Source organism: Ursus americanus, chromosome 20 (genome assembly GCF_024610735.1).
Source record: "Ursus americanus isolate L20-20 chromosome 20, mUrsAme1.1.p, whole genome shotgun sequence".
In the NCBI taxonomy this organism is placed as follows: Eukaryota; Metazoa; Chordata; class Mammalia; order Carnivora; family Ursidae; genus Ursus; species Ursus americanus.
In genome coordinates this window covers 12,545,151-12,561,810 of record NC_142146.1, presented here as the reverse complement: position 1 = coordinate 12,561,810, position 16,660 = coordinate 12,545,151, and the positions used below count along the sequence as shown (strand labels likewise).

Sequence of the window (16,660 nt, the reverse complement as noted above, 5' to 3'; positions counted from 1 at the left end):
GTGTATTGTGCTACACTCTCAGCGGGGTCTGAGGTTACACCCGATAACCGAACACACCGGTATTTCTGCGATGAAACGTATGAATGTGCGCGCTGAGTGGGACCCGAGATTTGGCACTGAACGTACGAAAAGGCTTTTGATTTCAGAGCTTGGGCATTGTTGGAATTGCATCTTGAGGGCAGTGAACCTCTGTTACGATCACCAGCCGCTCCCCTTTGGAAACACCATCATTTTCCTTGGAGCGGCCCTTTTGTAATGAAGTACAAAGAGACAGGGTTGCGCCTCGGGTGAGGTGACTCAGGCAGCATGACAGCAGGCAACTGGGAGGGCCTTACGGGACCCTGTGGCCAGCAGGTTTCTTAAGAACTGGCGTGCAGGTGAGCAGCCCCCCGCACCGCAGACCCCTCACAGCTCTTGCCCCCAAAGCCTCTTAAGGTTGATGGGAAGGTCCTAATTCAGCACCCCAGCTGTTTGCTTCGCTTGGCACATCCTTCTCATTCCAGAGGCAGTGGCTGGGGGAGGCAGAGGGCAAGCGGCGTGCCCTGCGGCGGAGTGTTCATTGAAAAAGCTAGGAAGTGGCTGTTCGCAGGAAAGACGCGGTTCAGAGACTGAGCCGACTTTCACGAGCGAAGAGCCGTGGGCAGGGAGCCAGATGCACGTGACTGCACTTGGCAGGAGCCGCGGTGTGCAGCCCCACGTTCCAGGGAATCGGCCCTGCCTCTTCATCAGCTCTGAATCCAAGGGGACTAGAGGAAGAGAAGCTGTCAGAGTGACCGGGGAGGGCTGGGGGCACGCCCTGTCGTGGTGCTCCTGGGCTCAAGACATGCTCAGGACAACTGCTGCCCGGGTTTGAATTCTGACCCTTCCACCTACAAGCTGGGAACCCTTGAACAAGTTACTTAGCCCCTCTGTGCTTCATCCGCACGATGGAGATGCTAATACCACACGTAGCCATCGGGGTGCGGGGAGGGTACATGCTCTGATCCACGCAAACCGCTGTCACAGTGCCTGGCGCATCGTCATCGCTCGGGAAATGTTACCAGTTATTATGGCGGGTGCTCAGTAAACATTTGTCATTGGCTAACCATGAAGTGGCCCAGGCCAGATCTGAACTCAGAGCTCCTTCGTTCAAGTCCAGTCCTCTGAAAATCAGAAGAGACAAAACCGCAAGGGTACCTACATTCCAAAAGGCCCTCTGAGGCAGGAGGCAGGGAGGGCAGGGCTACGTGTTGAGGACCGGCACCGTGAGAGGCCTGCGGGCCCCTGGAGCCCAGGAGGGCGGGGCTCAACCCTGGGTTCTGAGGACGGGGCAGAGCTGGGCTTGGAGCCTCCCTCCGCCCGCTACCACCCCAGGGGTAGGAAGAGGCCTGCGCTGAGGGCAGCACTGGTAACCATGTCTTTGCTGAGCGGGCTGAGCAGAGCGCTGCGCCCTGCCCTCCCGTGCCCTGGGTGGTCCACGTGCTCTGGGCTAGCTGGGCGGCCACACACTGTTGATGGGTCCGCCTTTCTGTGCTGAGCAGACCTGTTCACATCGGGACACAGAAGTGCTTGCTGGAAGCTTGGGGCCTTGCTTACTGACAAGTTTCTGGCTTGGTGTCTTCAGGGGGAACCTTCACACACACGCGCACACACACACACACACGCATGCGCACACACGTCCACTCTACATATGCATGTGGGACGCACAATTTTATGGTATCTGGAGCGGTTCATAGAACATTCTTGAATATATTTATTGGTGCAAGGGAGTAAACAGCCAGAGCTGAAAAGGCAGAAAGGAGGGTGGGAAGATGGAAAACGCACCACCCCCCACCACCTTCACTGTCCCAAGCAGGTGGGACATCTGGACATCCACGGGATCCTCTGGTTTCTTCTGGCTTTTCCCTTTGTCTTCAAGCTGGGGGGACCCGAGAGAATGTGGCCCCCAGGATGGGTGCTCCTCCAGTCAGGTGGTGCTGCGAGGCCCCCGCCGGGCAGCGGGGAGCTCACGAGGCCTCGTCCCTGAAGAGCGTGAGGTTGTGCTTCCGGATGTGCTCCAGCAGCACCCGGCCTCGCCGTGCCAGGGTCCGGAGAACCCGCTCCAGGCCCTGTCTCCCGCCCTGACTGTCCCAGAACACGGGGTCCATCCGCAGGGACTTGAGCAGCATGCTCTGTAGACACCCTGAGGCGAGGACCTGCACGACAGACTCGGGAAACCTGCAGGAGGTCCCCCGGGCCCCAGGACAGAGGGGAAAAGCGAAAGTGACCTCAGAAAACGTCCAGGACGGGGGAACCAGACGGACAGACGTTGCTTGGCTGACAAACCCGGCACAGTTGTCCTGCAGAGTGCCCGCGGCCCGCCGGCTGACTTATTACCGGAGAGCCCTTGCACCTACTCTGCTGTGAAAGCAGGTGGGGCACGGAGCTTCTGGATGGGTCCCCTCCCACAGAGGAGCTGGGGAATCAGCTCTGCTAGCCCAGGGGAAATGCCAGGAAGAGCCCAAAGAAGGCTGCGCCGCCTGCCATGCGTGAGCGGGGAAGGCAGGCTCCCCAGGCTGGCTCCTCTGGGGCGAGAGAAGGGCTAGCCTCCCCAGACCCTAGCAGGCTGCCAGTGCTCGGCAGGGCCAGGAGGCCCTCGGGATATCGGGGGTGCCTGCTGGCTGTGTGCCCTCCGCTTTCCCCGAGCTCCCCACCTCCTCCCAGGGCTCAGATCCAGCAGCTTTTGTCTAATAGGCCGCAGGCGGCTCAGGAGCACGAGTCAAGGTCCCGCGGTCTACAGCAGGGCTCTCGGGCCTCAGTCTCCAAACCTCCTTCCAACCCCACTGAGCCTCACCGGTCAATGCCCTCCAGCAGCCGGAAGTTCAGCTTGTCCTCAGGATGCTGAAGTTTGCCGGCATTATCGATGTAGACCAGATGGGATGGATCACTGCTCCGGACCTCAGGCAAGAAGATGGACAGGGACAGGGGTGGGTAAGCTTGCAGCCTAGCCGGCACCCACGGATTCTATCAGGGTTAAGGGGCCTGGGGGGCCCTGAGCTGACAGTCCCACCATGTGGTGTGGCTGGGAATGAGAGTCCGTGTCTTCTACTCCCTTCTCCCGCCGCCGTGCACCTCATTCCTATACATTCTCCAGGGTTCCATGGTATTTTCCCATAATTCTCTCCATCACCCTAGGCTTAACTTATGAACTTTTGCCTCCAGGACCCTAGCTTTCCCTCTCTCTGTTTCTTCTCCCCCTCGCCCCTCCTCTATACATCAGGGATCATCTATTTCTTGATGCCTAATGACTCCTCCCTCCAAAAACTGCTCTCCTAAGGGATCTGTGAAACAGCTGCCCCCAGGGGTAAATGATAGCTCCCCGGGGTGACTGCCTTTTACCAGGGAAGAGGGGAGCAGCTGAGGACAGGAGATGGAGATTTCCTACCACCCAGCGGCTTCACGAGGCAGCCCTCCTACCAGGATGTGGACCAGCCGCAGCTCGCCCGGGTTCCGGCACTTCTCGCGGAGCCTCTCTTCCACGCAGGGGTCTGACGGCTCGGGTTCGAAGCCGCAGCAGTAGCGGTCCAGGCGGTCATGCACCTACGAGGACAGCCAGGCGGTGAGGGGTGCGGCCCGGCCTGGCCCGGGGGGCTGGTGCTGGGGGCAGTCTCAGCGGCTGTTGGGGCCTCAGCCAGAGAGGGAGCTTCTGCGCCGCTCCTCCAGCCAGCCCGCCCTGCCCGCCAGGAGCTGGGGCTCCCGCCTCGGGCCAGCACCGAGGTGCGATACCATACCCGGATTCCCACCGGTACCCACGGCTTCATCTACGGCGCTGCCCCGAACCCTGGCCCGAGGCCACCGGGCCTCCCCGTGCTGACCCTCTGTCCACCCGGGCAATCCACACAGGACTCCGCTTTTTCTTTAAGCAGGGATTCCTCCCCTCTTTGGCACTAAACGTGCTTTAATGAGCGTCTAGACAGCTCCTGAGCGGACCGCTCTTCCACCCGCGGCGAGGCCTGACTCGAAGTCAGGGAGGGGGGAGGGCATTCCCCTCACAGGCTCGTTTTCCACTGGGTGCCTCCAGTGGGAGTTCTCAAGCATGGTGTGGGGTCAATTCTGGGGAGCTCTGCCTCCCACCCACTACATACACACATGTAGATGACATACATGACATTTTAGAATGTCCTAGGATTCTCATAATAACATACCCCACTCACCTGCTTCCAGGAGCTTTCTTCGGAAGGAAGGAGCTACAGCCTGCGAGTCAGGAATTAAATAGAAACATGGATCCGCCCCAGCCCCGACCTACGTACGTGAGGAGGTTATGTGCCGTAGGCGGCAAAGGCAAAGAGGTCCAGAACGGAGAGGCCTAAAAACAGAAGTGGCAGAGCCCTCTGGGATGGGCGATGTTAGAGGGTCTTGCTGGAGGGAGAAAGGCAGGAAGGAATAGGTTGAAGGGGGAGGTGGTGTGGAAAAGGTTGGGATGTGCTAGGAAGTGGATGAGAGGGTGAGGTTGGGGGCAGCAGGCAGTGCTGTCACAGGGTGGGCGAGCTGGAGGAGGTGCACCCTTTTTCCTCGTAGGAAGGAAATCCGGTTTGATACAATACCTTGATGAGTGCTAACGACAGAAGGTGAGATCTCCAGAGGTCTGGGTGTGGGAGGACTTGCTTTGCTTGGGACAAGAGGAAAAATCCATTTGTTGCTGTGGGAGGGGGAGGAGAGAGAGGAGAGGAAGAGAGAAGTGAAGCAGGGAGCAGCAGGAGGCTGAGGGTGTGAGATGTGCCCTCCGTGACCCCTCCATCCTCCAGCGCAGTGGCCACCCTTGTGAAATGCTGGCTGGCCTTGGGGAAAGGGGCTGAGTTTTGAGTTCAGGTTTGGTGTGGGGCAAATCGAGGCATGTGAAGCAGCAGTCAGCTGCCTGGGATTTGCCCAAATCCTAGGAAGTTTTCCAGATCCTCTCGGGTTGTGGGACCCAGGGTGTGAGTCATCTTAAATCCCCAGGTGCTGTCAGGGTCACAGGAGAGGGAAGGCTCAGGGACCCCTAGGCTCTACCAACGAGGATGATGAATCACACAGGTGCTAACTCTCAGGACGCAAAGGGAATTCAGTTCCTGAAAGAGCCTGGTGTGTGCAGGACCCAGAACAGAGACCCAGGTCCCCATGGCTAGTCGAATTTAGGAAGCCTGGGAACACCACTGGAGAGGCAGGTGCCAGCCCGGGAATCTAGAAATCAGCTCCAGGTAACATACTCTGGTTGGGGCAACCATCCAGACCAAGGGGACAGAGGGGACAGAGTCAGGGTGGAGGTGAGTGAGTCAGGGAGAGGAAGCAGGAAGCCAGACGGCACTAAGCTGGTGATGAACCCCACAGAACGAAAGGGTCTGCTTCCTCTCTCAGTCCTTGGGAACCTTCTGTGATTCTGCTCTACCACACGGTTCAGCTCTGGCAAGATCTGGGGCACCTCCCTCCCCCGTGGTGGTGGTGAGGACGCAGAACAGCCACAGGCTTACGGCAAATGCGGTGGCCATTTTAATCTCATAAAGCAATGACACGGTCTCCCTCAGAGATGATGATGATGTGGTATGATAAGAAATATATCTGGTCTCTGTCCCCTGATCCTGGCGCAGAGCTCCTAAAACATTTGGCATTTCCCCGAGGGATTCATAATGAGCCCCTTCGACCACCTCTGTGTTTATGCTAATGAGATGACGCAGGGGAGCCCAGATAACTTCAGAATGGGGGCTGGTCACCAGAAAGACAAGTGAAGAGAGGATAGGAACTTTTACCCCACCCTCCAACCTCCAGGAAGGGTAGGAGAGCTGGAGATTGGGTTATAAAAACTCGAACAATGAGGTTTGGAGCACTTCCGGGTTGGTGAACACATCCCTGTGTCAGAAGGGTGGCGCATCCCAGCTCCACAGGGACATAAGCTCCTGTGCTTGGGACCCTTCTGGACCTCACCCGATATACCTCTTCATCAGGACGTTCATTTATATCCTTTACAATACACCTGTCAATGTAAGTGAAGTGTTTTCCTGAGCTCTGTTGAGCCATTGTAGCAAATTATCCAACCTGAGGAGGGGGTCATGAGAACCCTCGATTTACGGCCAGTTGGTCAGAAGTGTGGGTAGCCCAGGACTTTTGACTGGTATCTAAAGTGGGACAGTCTTGTAGGACTGAGCCCCTTAACTTGTGGGATCTGACACTGACTCCAGATACACAGTGTCAGAATTGAATTGCATTGTGGGACACCCAGTTGGTGGTAGAGAATTGGTGTCAAAACAAAACATCACCATCATCACTGCCATCCATCCCTAGCTCATTCACTGCTCACTGCAGCTGTGCAAGGGAGACGCTAGGATCCCATTTTACACATGGGGACACTGACCCCAGACATACCCAAATGTAAAAGTAATATAGCTGGAATTTGAACCAAGGACTGCGTGGCTCAAAGGCCAGCTCTCTGAGTTATCCTGCCCTGCCTCCCTGAAGATCAGGAAGGGGGAGCCAGTTACAGAGGTCAAATGAGGTCTCCATCATTACTCTTCACGAGACTAATTAATTTGGTCTCAACCTTGCTAATTAAACCTAGAGAAGAGCTTTCAAAACTATGAAGGAGGAAGGGGAAGAATAAGAAGACACAGAGCCCATCATCCTCCATGACAACTGAGGCAGCAGCAGGTATGGTCCATGTCTCTATTCTGTGGTCGCCATGGTGACCAACTGGAGCCAGCTCCACCATCCTGCCTCCCTCTGCCCACTGGCAGCCACCTCTCTCCACAAATGGGGGTGAGGGGGACAATCTGTCACCTCCAGGATGCAGTACTCATCAAAGCCCCCCCCCCCTCCAATCACCTCAGCCCAGCTCAGCGCTGGCCAAAGGTCTTGTTCCACTTCCATATCCCTTTGTAGGAAAACTCACATAAGTTCTGAAGAAATACAAAATTGATCTCCTCCAACACAAACAAGAAAATGGTTCAATTCACCTCACCAAACTAGACGTCCAGGAATGGGAGTGTTACACGGTCCCAACTACTGTCTCAGACATGTTCTGTTTTGCAATAGTTCAACATGGAGAAGTCGCACGTCGGGCCCAGACCCATCGCCCCAAACAGGCTGAATTCTGTGAGGCCACATTAGGTAGTATTTCCAGGGGTGGTGAGCCAGAGACACCCACAGGCGCCACTGAGACCAATGCACAAAGCCCAGAGGACTGGTCCAGCTGGGTCAGGGTGGCAACCACCGCCCTGTGCATGAAGTGAGCCCACTAACAAGACCGCTGACGTGGACCATCATTGCTTTGGCTGCCTGGGCTTTGGATAACAACAGCCACAAGTAACAGAAAAACCTGATTCAGAACAGCTTCAACCATAAGGAAAATGAAGATCATCTGTGGCAGCAAGTCCCAAGATAGGGCAGCCTGGAGATTCCGCAGCTCCGTATTGTCATGGTAAGGACTCGGGTTTCTTTCTGCTCTCCACTCACCACCCATGACCTTAACATCCCAGTCTTGTCTCTGGAGGCTTGCAGGTGGCCACTGTGGGTATGTGCTTCCTTGTTCATGTCCAGAGAGAAGGAGGACAGGGGTGGGGCAGGAGGAGGGAGAGGACAAATTAGAAAAACAGAAACAGAGAGACAGAGGGGAAAGGAACCTCTCCTCCAACAACCTTCCCTTTAGCCTGACTGGACCAAGTCAGGTCACACACATCCCTGGACCAGGAGTGGCCAGTGGAAGATGGCGATGCGCTGATCCCGAGACCCAGGAATGGGCAGGTGACTCACATCAGGGCTCCGTGTGAAAGTCTACTTTAGCGGCAACGCCCTCACCCAGGCTGCTAATAAAAGCATTGACCAGGACAGGGCTGAGGATAGAGCCCTGCAGCTTGCCTCCAGACCTCTCAGCCTTCCAACCGGTTTTAAACCCACTTGAAGCCTGTATCATGCCCCCCTCCACTATGTCCTAGCTATATGACCTGACGAAGTTATTTAAGCTCGATACCCCTCAGTTTTCTCATCAACGAAATGGGGCAGTGACACTCCCCTCCCATGGGACTGTGCTGAGGCCCACACAGGATAACGATACATGCGAGGCAGGGGGTGGTTGTTGTGGAAGGGCCTTCTGTTGTGTCTGCCCTGGGAGTGACAGGCCCAAAAACCTCCAGGAATCTCAGGGGTTCCCCCGCCCCCACACACACCAGGAAGCCCCAGCCTCACCCGGTGCTACAGGTCAGAGAACCAGAGTCTGAAATAAAGTGAGTGTTACAACAGGGTAGCCACTCTCTTCTTGTGGGTATGCCTCATTTCTGGACAGATCTGGGCGACAGACAGCACCTGCTGGGTTCTCTCTGGCCAGGAGAGTGAATGCCAGGGTAGTTCTGGCAAGACTGACACGTGGTAACTGCTCTGGATTTCACATTATGCCCGACGCCCAGCCAGCCAAGCCCCCTTCCTCCTGCCAAACCCTTCCCAACCCCGTCTCCCGGCCATTCTGTGCAGATCTCAATTTGCAGCGCCATCTATTTCCAGAGGAAGCCACATGGAATATTGGCCCATCCAATACTCCTGGCTTCTCAAACTCTATACCCATTTGAATGTTGAACAGGAAGGGCCTGGCCAGGCCCGGTTGTCAGTTTGATTATTTTGCCACACCGTCTGCTTATTTTTTTCCACCGAAGAGAAATTCAGTTTCAACAGCAGCAGGCTAGCAGCCGAACGAGACCAAGATTAAGTTTCATTCCCACATTCCTTCGGGATTTGATTTTTTTTCCTTTTGGAAAAAATGAGCAGTCACCAAGAAAAAATGATAAACTTTTGCAGTTTTGCTTTTCTGATCCACCCCGCAACGTTGCATGGCCATGATGTGGACTGAAGTTTTTGTGCACTTTCACTGAAGCCGTTGTAAAGCCCCCTCGGTGCCTTACACACGACAACCCGTTTACTCCCTCCTGGTAGCCAAGAGGGAAATACCATTATTATCCCCGCTTCAAAGATGTGGAAACTGAGTCACAGAGACTGGGTCATGTGCCGAAGATCCCACAGCAAGGAGGTGGTCAAACCCGAGCAGTCTGGCTCTGACCAGTCAGGGGGTGGTGTCACCCGTGTTTTGTGGCCCGAGTTACCGAGCTCCCTGCTGGCGAAGATGACGAGCTGGCTCGGTCTGGGCCCAGCGCCCCGCACTTGTTTAGCACAACCAGAGACTTCGTTGAGGCTTTTCTGAGTGAAAGAACGAGTGAGCAGGGCGTGGCTGGCTGACAGCACGGAGGCTGTGATCACTCGAAGTCTACCTCCCTGCCCGGGATGCCAACACCAGAAGTATCGCAGGGGAGGCCTGGCTTGGTGGCCCCCACACAGGACATCTGGGTGAGACAAGACACTGCAGTCTGCCAAGGAGGGACAGCAGGTCCAGCTGTGGGAGAGGAGAGGTCTGAGGGACGGGCAGCCCAGGATAGGAAGGGTGGCCAGAATCCTCTAACTGACCCATCAGGCTCCTGGGCCAAGACAGGTTCCTCAGCCAATGCCTGATCTGGGTCTGGTGGATTCTAGAAGGGCCACCTGCTGTCCCTGGAGGCGCATGCCCCCGTTCAGGGACCTTCTCCCAAGCTGGGAGCAATCACAGGCCTGGGTCCTTCTGGGTGGAAAGGGTGGCTCTTGTCAGGGTCGACTCGCTGCCTGGGGACCAGACTGCCACAGGGTGGCAGCATCTCTCTCCAGAGAGGGCAATGGTCTGGCCCCGCCCCGACCAACTGGCGGTGAGAGAATTCTTGAGGCTACTTTGGGGAGGTCAGAGTGGGAGAGGAGTGGGTTAACGGGCACTGCTCCCACTTTCCTCTGAGGACTCACCCTGGAGTGTTCCCGATACATCCTGACAAAGGACAATCTTCCTGGAGGCTTCGGGGAGGAACATCTGGACGCCGCATCTGCCCCAAGCCCGAGGCCAGAAGATGTGGCCCCAGTTTAGGATTCGGGTGAACAGACTGGCTACTGGGCTTGGAGGAGATGCACTGGGAAGAGCTAGATCTTATCTCAAAACACATCTGTAGATCGGTCTAAGATTTTAACGTCAGCACAGAAACCACAGCCATGAAAACATAAATCCAGCACAGCAAAAAGTCTCCAACCGAGAAAGCTAGGATGAGTCACCGTTGGAACACCTTCCGCAAGAGTCCCCACACAACACATTAGAGGGCAAATACTGTGACCTCTCCCACAGATACTTGAAAGACATTTCATAAAATTTTGCCTCCATTCCTGACAAGAGAAATTCTTAATAAAGCAAGAATTATGAATAGTTTCTCATTATATCGTCAGTCAAAAACTAGTATGATGTTTAATGGCGAAGTAGCAGAAGCCGTCCCAAATCTGTAGCAACAATGCGTGTCCCTCAGCCCATTCATATTTCCCATTGCCCTGGAGCTGCCAGCAAATGTAATGAGGGGAGAGGCAATGAGAAGACCAAGTGCATTCATTACAGATGAAACGCTGGTATAACCCAGAGGATATATAACCCTGAGCAACTGTTAGAAGCAACACAAAGTTAGCATGTGCCCAGTGACCACATTAATACACAGAAATAATAGCCTTCACTCAGACTGGGCGCTACTGGCCAGAACATATAATGGAAGAAAAGATCCCGTTTTCAATGGTCACAGGAAGATGAACTACTTGGGAATAACTCCACATGAAAGTGAAGAAGGCATCAAGATGCTTCTGAGGAACGTGAATAAATGGAGACACATATCTGCTGGGGAATGTCATTGAAAAGACGTGACTGCTGGTTGACCCAAGAGCTGGACCTGGGCACTTGGAGGCCTCTCGCCCCTTCCCTAGTCCTTGGAATGTGGGTTCTGCTGGCCTTTCCTACTCCCAGAGGCTGCTCCAAGGTCACAGTCTTGAGATGGTGATGTGGTGTTGAGAACATCTGCACAGTATATGTGACTGAACCCAGTTAAGGCCTCTTTATAAACTTCTAAGATCTGGTAGGTGGGTGCAGAGATCCACTGTCTTGCTGCTGGCCAAGACAAGCCTTGGATATCAGTTCTCTTTGTTTATTAAACCTACCACCTACCAACCTGGAGCAGTCAGTCTCTTTCTTCAGTCTCGCACTGCCCTCTGCGTGTAGGGGCCAGTTTCAGATTATGCCTGGGAAGGTCCAGAGTGGGTTGGGAACCAATAATATCCAATTCTTGGCTAGAATGACTTCATATTTCAGGATGTAAATTCTCTCTATAGTCCACACAAATTTAATTTGATCGCAATAAAATCCCAAAAGGACTTGGGAAGGAGAAGGAGTGACAAGCTGACTCTATATGTCTTATGAGAATAGTATGCAAGACTGTCAGGAAACTTCTAAGAAAGAGCAATGAGGAAGACCAAGCCCTACTAGTTATCAACATAAAACATAAAGCACAGCAATTAAAATTGTGATTCTGGCACATAAATAGACAGAACCTTTACTGGGACGGAAAAGAATCCAGAAATAGACCTACATACATATGGAAATTGGCTATATGTAAAGGCAACACTTCAGATTGGGGAAAAGGTTGATTATTCAACAAATGTGCTGAGACATTTGGGTTGCCATCTGAAAAAAAAATCGTTGTTTTGCATCTTATCTCTTGCTCCAAAATAACTTCCAGATGGATCAAAGATAGATGAAAACACATGGGAGACTTTTAAAAATACCCCTGAAGTGAGGATGGCCTTTTAAAATGTACACCAACCTAGAAGTCATCAAAGAAAAGCTTGCTAATTTTAACAACATAACATTTAAAAAATTTCTGCATAGCAGAAAGGCTATAAACAAAGTTTAATGCAACTGAACCTGAAATATTACAATACAGTAAAAAGAAAGACTAATTGCCTTCATCTATAAAAAGCTCTTAAAATCATTAAGAAAAAGACCAACAACCCAAAAGAAAATGGGGCAAAGATTATGAACACGCAATTAAAGAAAAAATAAGTTTAAAAAATCCGAACAGAGACAGGACTAGGGTGGGGCTGAAAAAACTGAGGGAGGTCATGCAGGACAGGTGCTGACCATCCTTAAAATGTTTGCACCTTGGGCTCATAAATTCGTTTTCTATTTCTGCATTGCAAATCACCAGGGGCTTAGCGGCTTCAAAGAACCCATTTATTATGTCATGGTTTCTGTGGGTCAGGAGTCCATCACATTTTTGTCGCGTTCTCCACTCAGGGTCTCACCAGGTTGAACTCCAGGTGTCAGCCGAGAGCCGCCTCTCATTGTAACTTAGGGTCATCCCCTAAGCTCCTCAAGGTTGTTGGCAGAAACCACTCCCTGTGGTTGTAAGACTAGGTCCCGGGGTCAGGGTCCTCCTAGAGGCCTCCCCTTCCGCCAGGTAGTTCATAGCATGGCTGTTTGCTTTCTGAAGGCAGCAGGAAATTCTTTAGATTACCGCATCTCCTTTGAAAGATTCCCCTGATTAGGTCAGACCCATCCAGGATAATCTTCCTTTTGATCAACTCAAAGTTAAGTGATTGGTAATCTAATCATTGGAGTGCTAGTCCATCATATTTGCAGGTCTCACCCATACTGAAGGGCAGGAGTTAATGCCAATGGGGTGGGAACTGTGGGGATCATCTTAGAAGTCTGTCCCTCACACCTCACCCTGATTGAGGTCCTGCTTTTAAATATGTGTAAAGATACTCAATGTCACTCTTTAAACACCCGTGTCCAGGCAGGTGTTTCAGTCCTCCACAGTTGGCTACACCGTCTGTGAAATGGGGAGGAACACAGCTTCCATCTCTTGGGTCTGTTGTAGGACTTAAAGACGTTCGTGTGTGTGGTTTGGGTCAGACATTGCCAGAAAGGTGTAGGTATTTCATAAATGGTAGCTACTCTGATATGTCATGTCTCTGGTTGGAAGCCTGAAAGGTCGGCAGTGATGACAGATCTGAGATCCTCTCTAACGGACAGAACACCTGATGTCCCAGGAAGACTAAACCAGAGGAGATACACATAGATTTGGACTCAAAATAAGGAACGCACGTAGGATCACAAATAACTGAAAACAGGCTCCTTGGGAAGGAAATGGGCCCGTCCCACCAAGAAAAAACTCAATAAATACTTTTTCTAGAGCCAGCTAGGTATAGCAAAGAGGGCAAGACATTGCACTCTGTGGCCAGACTGCACTGGATGAAACAAGGCTGTGACCATGGGCAAGTTCCTTAGCTCTTTTAAATCTCAGTTTCCCCATGTGTAGAATGAAGCTAAGAATATTTACTTCCTACAAGGGCTTTTATGAATTAGCACATGCAAGGTGCTGAAACAGTAGTCAAGGACATTGTCATCTGTCCTGGAAGTGTAAGTTAATTAACAGCCAGAGACAGGAGCAAGACAAAAGTTGTTTTCTACCTTTGTGATTCTATTCTGGACCCTCTAAGAAAGGCCTATGTAGAAAGCCTTGGGATTCTTTTCGGTCTAGAGGAAGAAGTGGTGTTTGAGGAAGCAAAACACAGCAACACCTAGACAGGAAATCATACAGAGACCCTGGAAGTTCATTCACCACTCATTCATTCATTCAACAAGTGCTTATCTAGGACTGAACCAAGAGCTTGGCTCTGCGCTAGGTGCTAAGGATGTGGTGATGAAGAGAACAGAGACAGATACATATGATAGATACATGAACAAATAAAATATTTACATACTGTGCTGGGAATCAGAAAGGGAGTAGACAGGATGCCATGAAAGAGAAAGAGAATTAACAATGAGGGGTGGTCTGGAGAGCTAAAGCCTGGGGAGGAGGAGTCAGAAGCAAGTCCAAGCAAGAGGCCCTGCACCAGAAGGAGCCGGGTTTGAAACTGACCAAGGCCAGGTGCCAAGAGATGGGGCTGGGGATAGATCCTTGAAGATCCTCAAAGAACATGGGCCGTTGAAGAACCTGATATTGAGGGCACTGAGAAGGCCTTACCTTATTTTAATGGGGAAGTGTGACACGATCTGATTTAAGATCATAGAAGAAGCGTGCTCTCTGTGTTTGAACACATCTCTATGAACTTCAGAGCTCACTCTCCAACTCCCAGTTGCTATATGGCTTTGTGTGGAGGCTTTCTCCAAATTCCAGGGAATCCATCCCTCTAAGAGCAGCCCTCAACCAAAGATTGATGGAATATTTAGCTATAAATACCTGAGTCCCTTATCTCTTGGTAGGCTGATTCTGAGCATGTATTTTATGCCATTTCTCAGAAATTTTCCTGTGGAACTAAGCCCCAGTCACCCACGTGGTGACCTGCCTGCTATCATGCCCTTTATTGGCTATCTGCCCTCCCATGTCACTTCCTACCTCCCTTCAGGTGTTTCCTGAGATCATCCCCCCAGATCAACCACCTCACTGGAATCCTGGACTCAGGGTCTGCCTGGGGGAAGTCTTCTGTAAGGAGACTGGATTGGAGGGGACATACGTGGAGGCAGGGAGACACATCTGGGGGCTGTTGTGTTAGTCCAGGTAAGAAAAGACGATGATCTGGGCCAGGATGGTGGCAGGTGAGGCTTCCTGGGATCTCAACTCTCGGGGATGTCAAGGCCCTTTGTAAGCAGAAGTTGCAGAAAGACTTCCATGAGCCAACATTACCAACTCCCAGTCTGTCTGAAATCTTCACATCTCACCCACCATCTAGCCAATGACACGCCCTCTAAAAGGAAGCATGGTGTGAGAAAAGAGCCCCTTTAAAAGAGAAAATATACTGGGGCGCCTGGGTGGCTCAGTCGTTAAGCGCCTGCCTTCGGCTTGGGGCGTGATCCCAGGGTCCTGGGACTGAGCCCCACATCAGGCTCCCTGCTCCACTGGGAGCCTGTTTCTTCCTCTCCCACTCCCCCTGCTTGTGTTCCTTCTCTCGCTGGCTGTCTCTCTGTCAAATAAATAAAAATCTTAAAAAAATAAAATAGAAGAGAAAAAATAGAAATGTGCCCACCCCCCCAGCACTTCCTGCCCTCACTCTGGCCTCTGGGTTGAAGGCCCCCTTGGGTCCCAGGCACAACTCCTCTCAGCTTGGATTTGGCTTTCAGTGAATGTGATGGTCATTAGCTCTTTCTGACCGTGGCTGGGCTGTGCCATCATCACCATCCCAAGAGAAAGACTTTCTACCTTTTACCAGAGTGAATGCAACCGTGGTTGCAAGTGGACCCGGACACTGAGCAGAGTTTTGTGAGCCCCACCCAACAAACACACATACATACTCTCCCACCCATTCTGTCCACCTGAGTAGAACCAGCTTCTCACTGATCTCTTCAGAAGTGGGGGACTCGCTCTTGGTCCTACTTCTTCCTGTGACGCAGCCTGGATTGGGTGGGATGGTACGTACTCACAATTAGTACTTTATCTTTCGTAGAGAAACCAGCGTATTGACGGCAAACGCTGTCCTGGTCACACCGGCCTGCCGAAACCTGCTCTCGACTTACTCAGTAGGAGTTGCCGATGCGGTTAGTATCCCACCCCTGTTCCCCTGGCACCCATGATTCGCGTGCATACCTATGGTTCTCTACAACAGGTGCTGCAGCTCTCTGCCCTAGCCCCTTTCTGGCTGAAGGATCTGGTTTGGCTGGCCAGCACACGGGCGGGGCTACAAGTGCCGGGAGGTCAATGCCCTCCCGAGCAGTCTCAGTCACTGACGGTTGGGAGCTAGTGGGTAAATAACCCAGCGTTGGCCCTCAGGTGAGACAACTCTGGTGTATGTTCTACACACCCTCTCGATGGTCTCAGCAGGACTGAGCTCCACTTGCCCACAGCAGTGTTGGGCATCATATGGAGTACACGTGGGCATATGGTTCAGGCGAACGGTATGCGTGTGTGGCTGGCTGTGGCATACGGGGGCACAGAAGGTTCGTGTATAAGTGTGCAACGTGTGTGTTTGGGTGTAGGTAACTGATTTCATTATTGTCCAACAAAGATTTGCTCCTCTCCCCCTTCCAGTCTGAGCAGACTGTACTTCCCTTCCCTAACACTGACTTGCTTTGGTCAGTGGAGCACTAGCAAAAGTGACATTGGTGGAGGCCTTAAATGTGCGTTAGCAGTTTGGTTGAGTTCTTGGGCTTCTCCATGTCCCATGAGAAGAGTTTGCCCCAGGTACTGCTGCCCCTTCAGCCTGGGCTCCAGAATGAGAAGGCAAGCAGACCTGAATCCAAACCACAGCTTGGAGCTAAGCTCAGTTGAGTCCAACTGACCCACAGACCCTGGAGCAAGAAATAAAGAGCTGGTATTTTAAACCATGGAGTTTTGGAGAGGTTTGTTAGCATTTCAGCCATCACTAACTAATACAAGGTGTTAGAGGGGATTTGCAAAGCACGGGCATGATTTGTGGGGAGTACAAGGAATGTGTATGTGTGTGGTGCTTCTGTATTTTGTGTTGGGGAAATGGTATTTCTGATACACAAACACGAAAAAGCAAGGGTTTATACTGGATAACACAAAACAAACGAGCAAGCATACCACAGAGTGGGCTGTATATGGAGTGAGTACTCAGTTCCCAGTCAGAAGGCACCTCGGAATCCTGTGCTGGGAAACCCACATCCTGAAACCTCACCTCTGACTTGCTAGTGGCTTCTAGGAAGGCAGCACCAGCCAGACGGGGTGTTTGACTTGACTGGTGTTCAGCAAACTAAGGAAGAGGTGGCACAAGGCCAGCCAACCAGTGTCTGACCACACACCCAGCCTGCGTGTGCCTCGGCTGCTGAGGCTTCCGTCTCCACAAC

At 52.3% G+C, this 16,660-nt stretch overlaps 1 protein-coding gene across 1 annotated transcript in view; it reads right to left on the bottom strand.

The window, feature by feature from the left end:
• Positions 1-1,712: 1,712 nt before the first annotated feature.
• The window catches only part of GASK1A (golgi associated kinase 1A), a 77,662-nt gene continuing 62,714 nt past the window's right edge, over positions 1,713-16,660 (bottom strand). The window contains exons 3-5 of the mRNA XM_087870131.1: positions 3,436-3,558; positions 2,813-2,916; positions 1,713-2,196 (exon numbers count right to left, since the gene is read on the bottom strand). Coding sequence (XP_087726257.1) covers positions 1,986-2,196; positions 2,813-2,916; positions 3,436-3,558 — 438 coding nt within the window. The 3' untranslated portion in view covers positions 1,713-1,985. The remainder of the gene's footprint in view (positions 2,197-2,812; positions 2,917-3,435; positions 3,559-16,660) is intronic.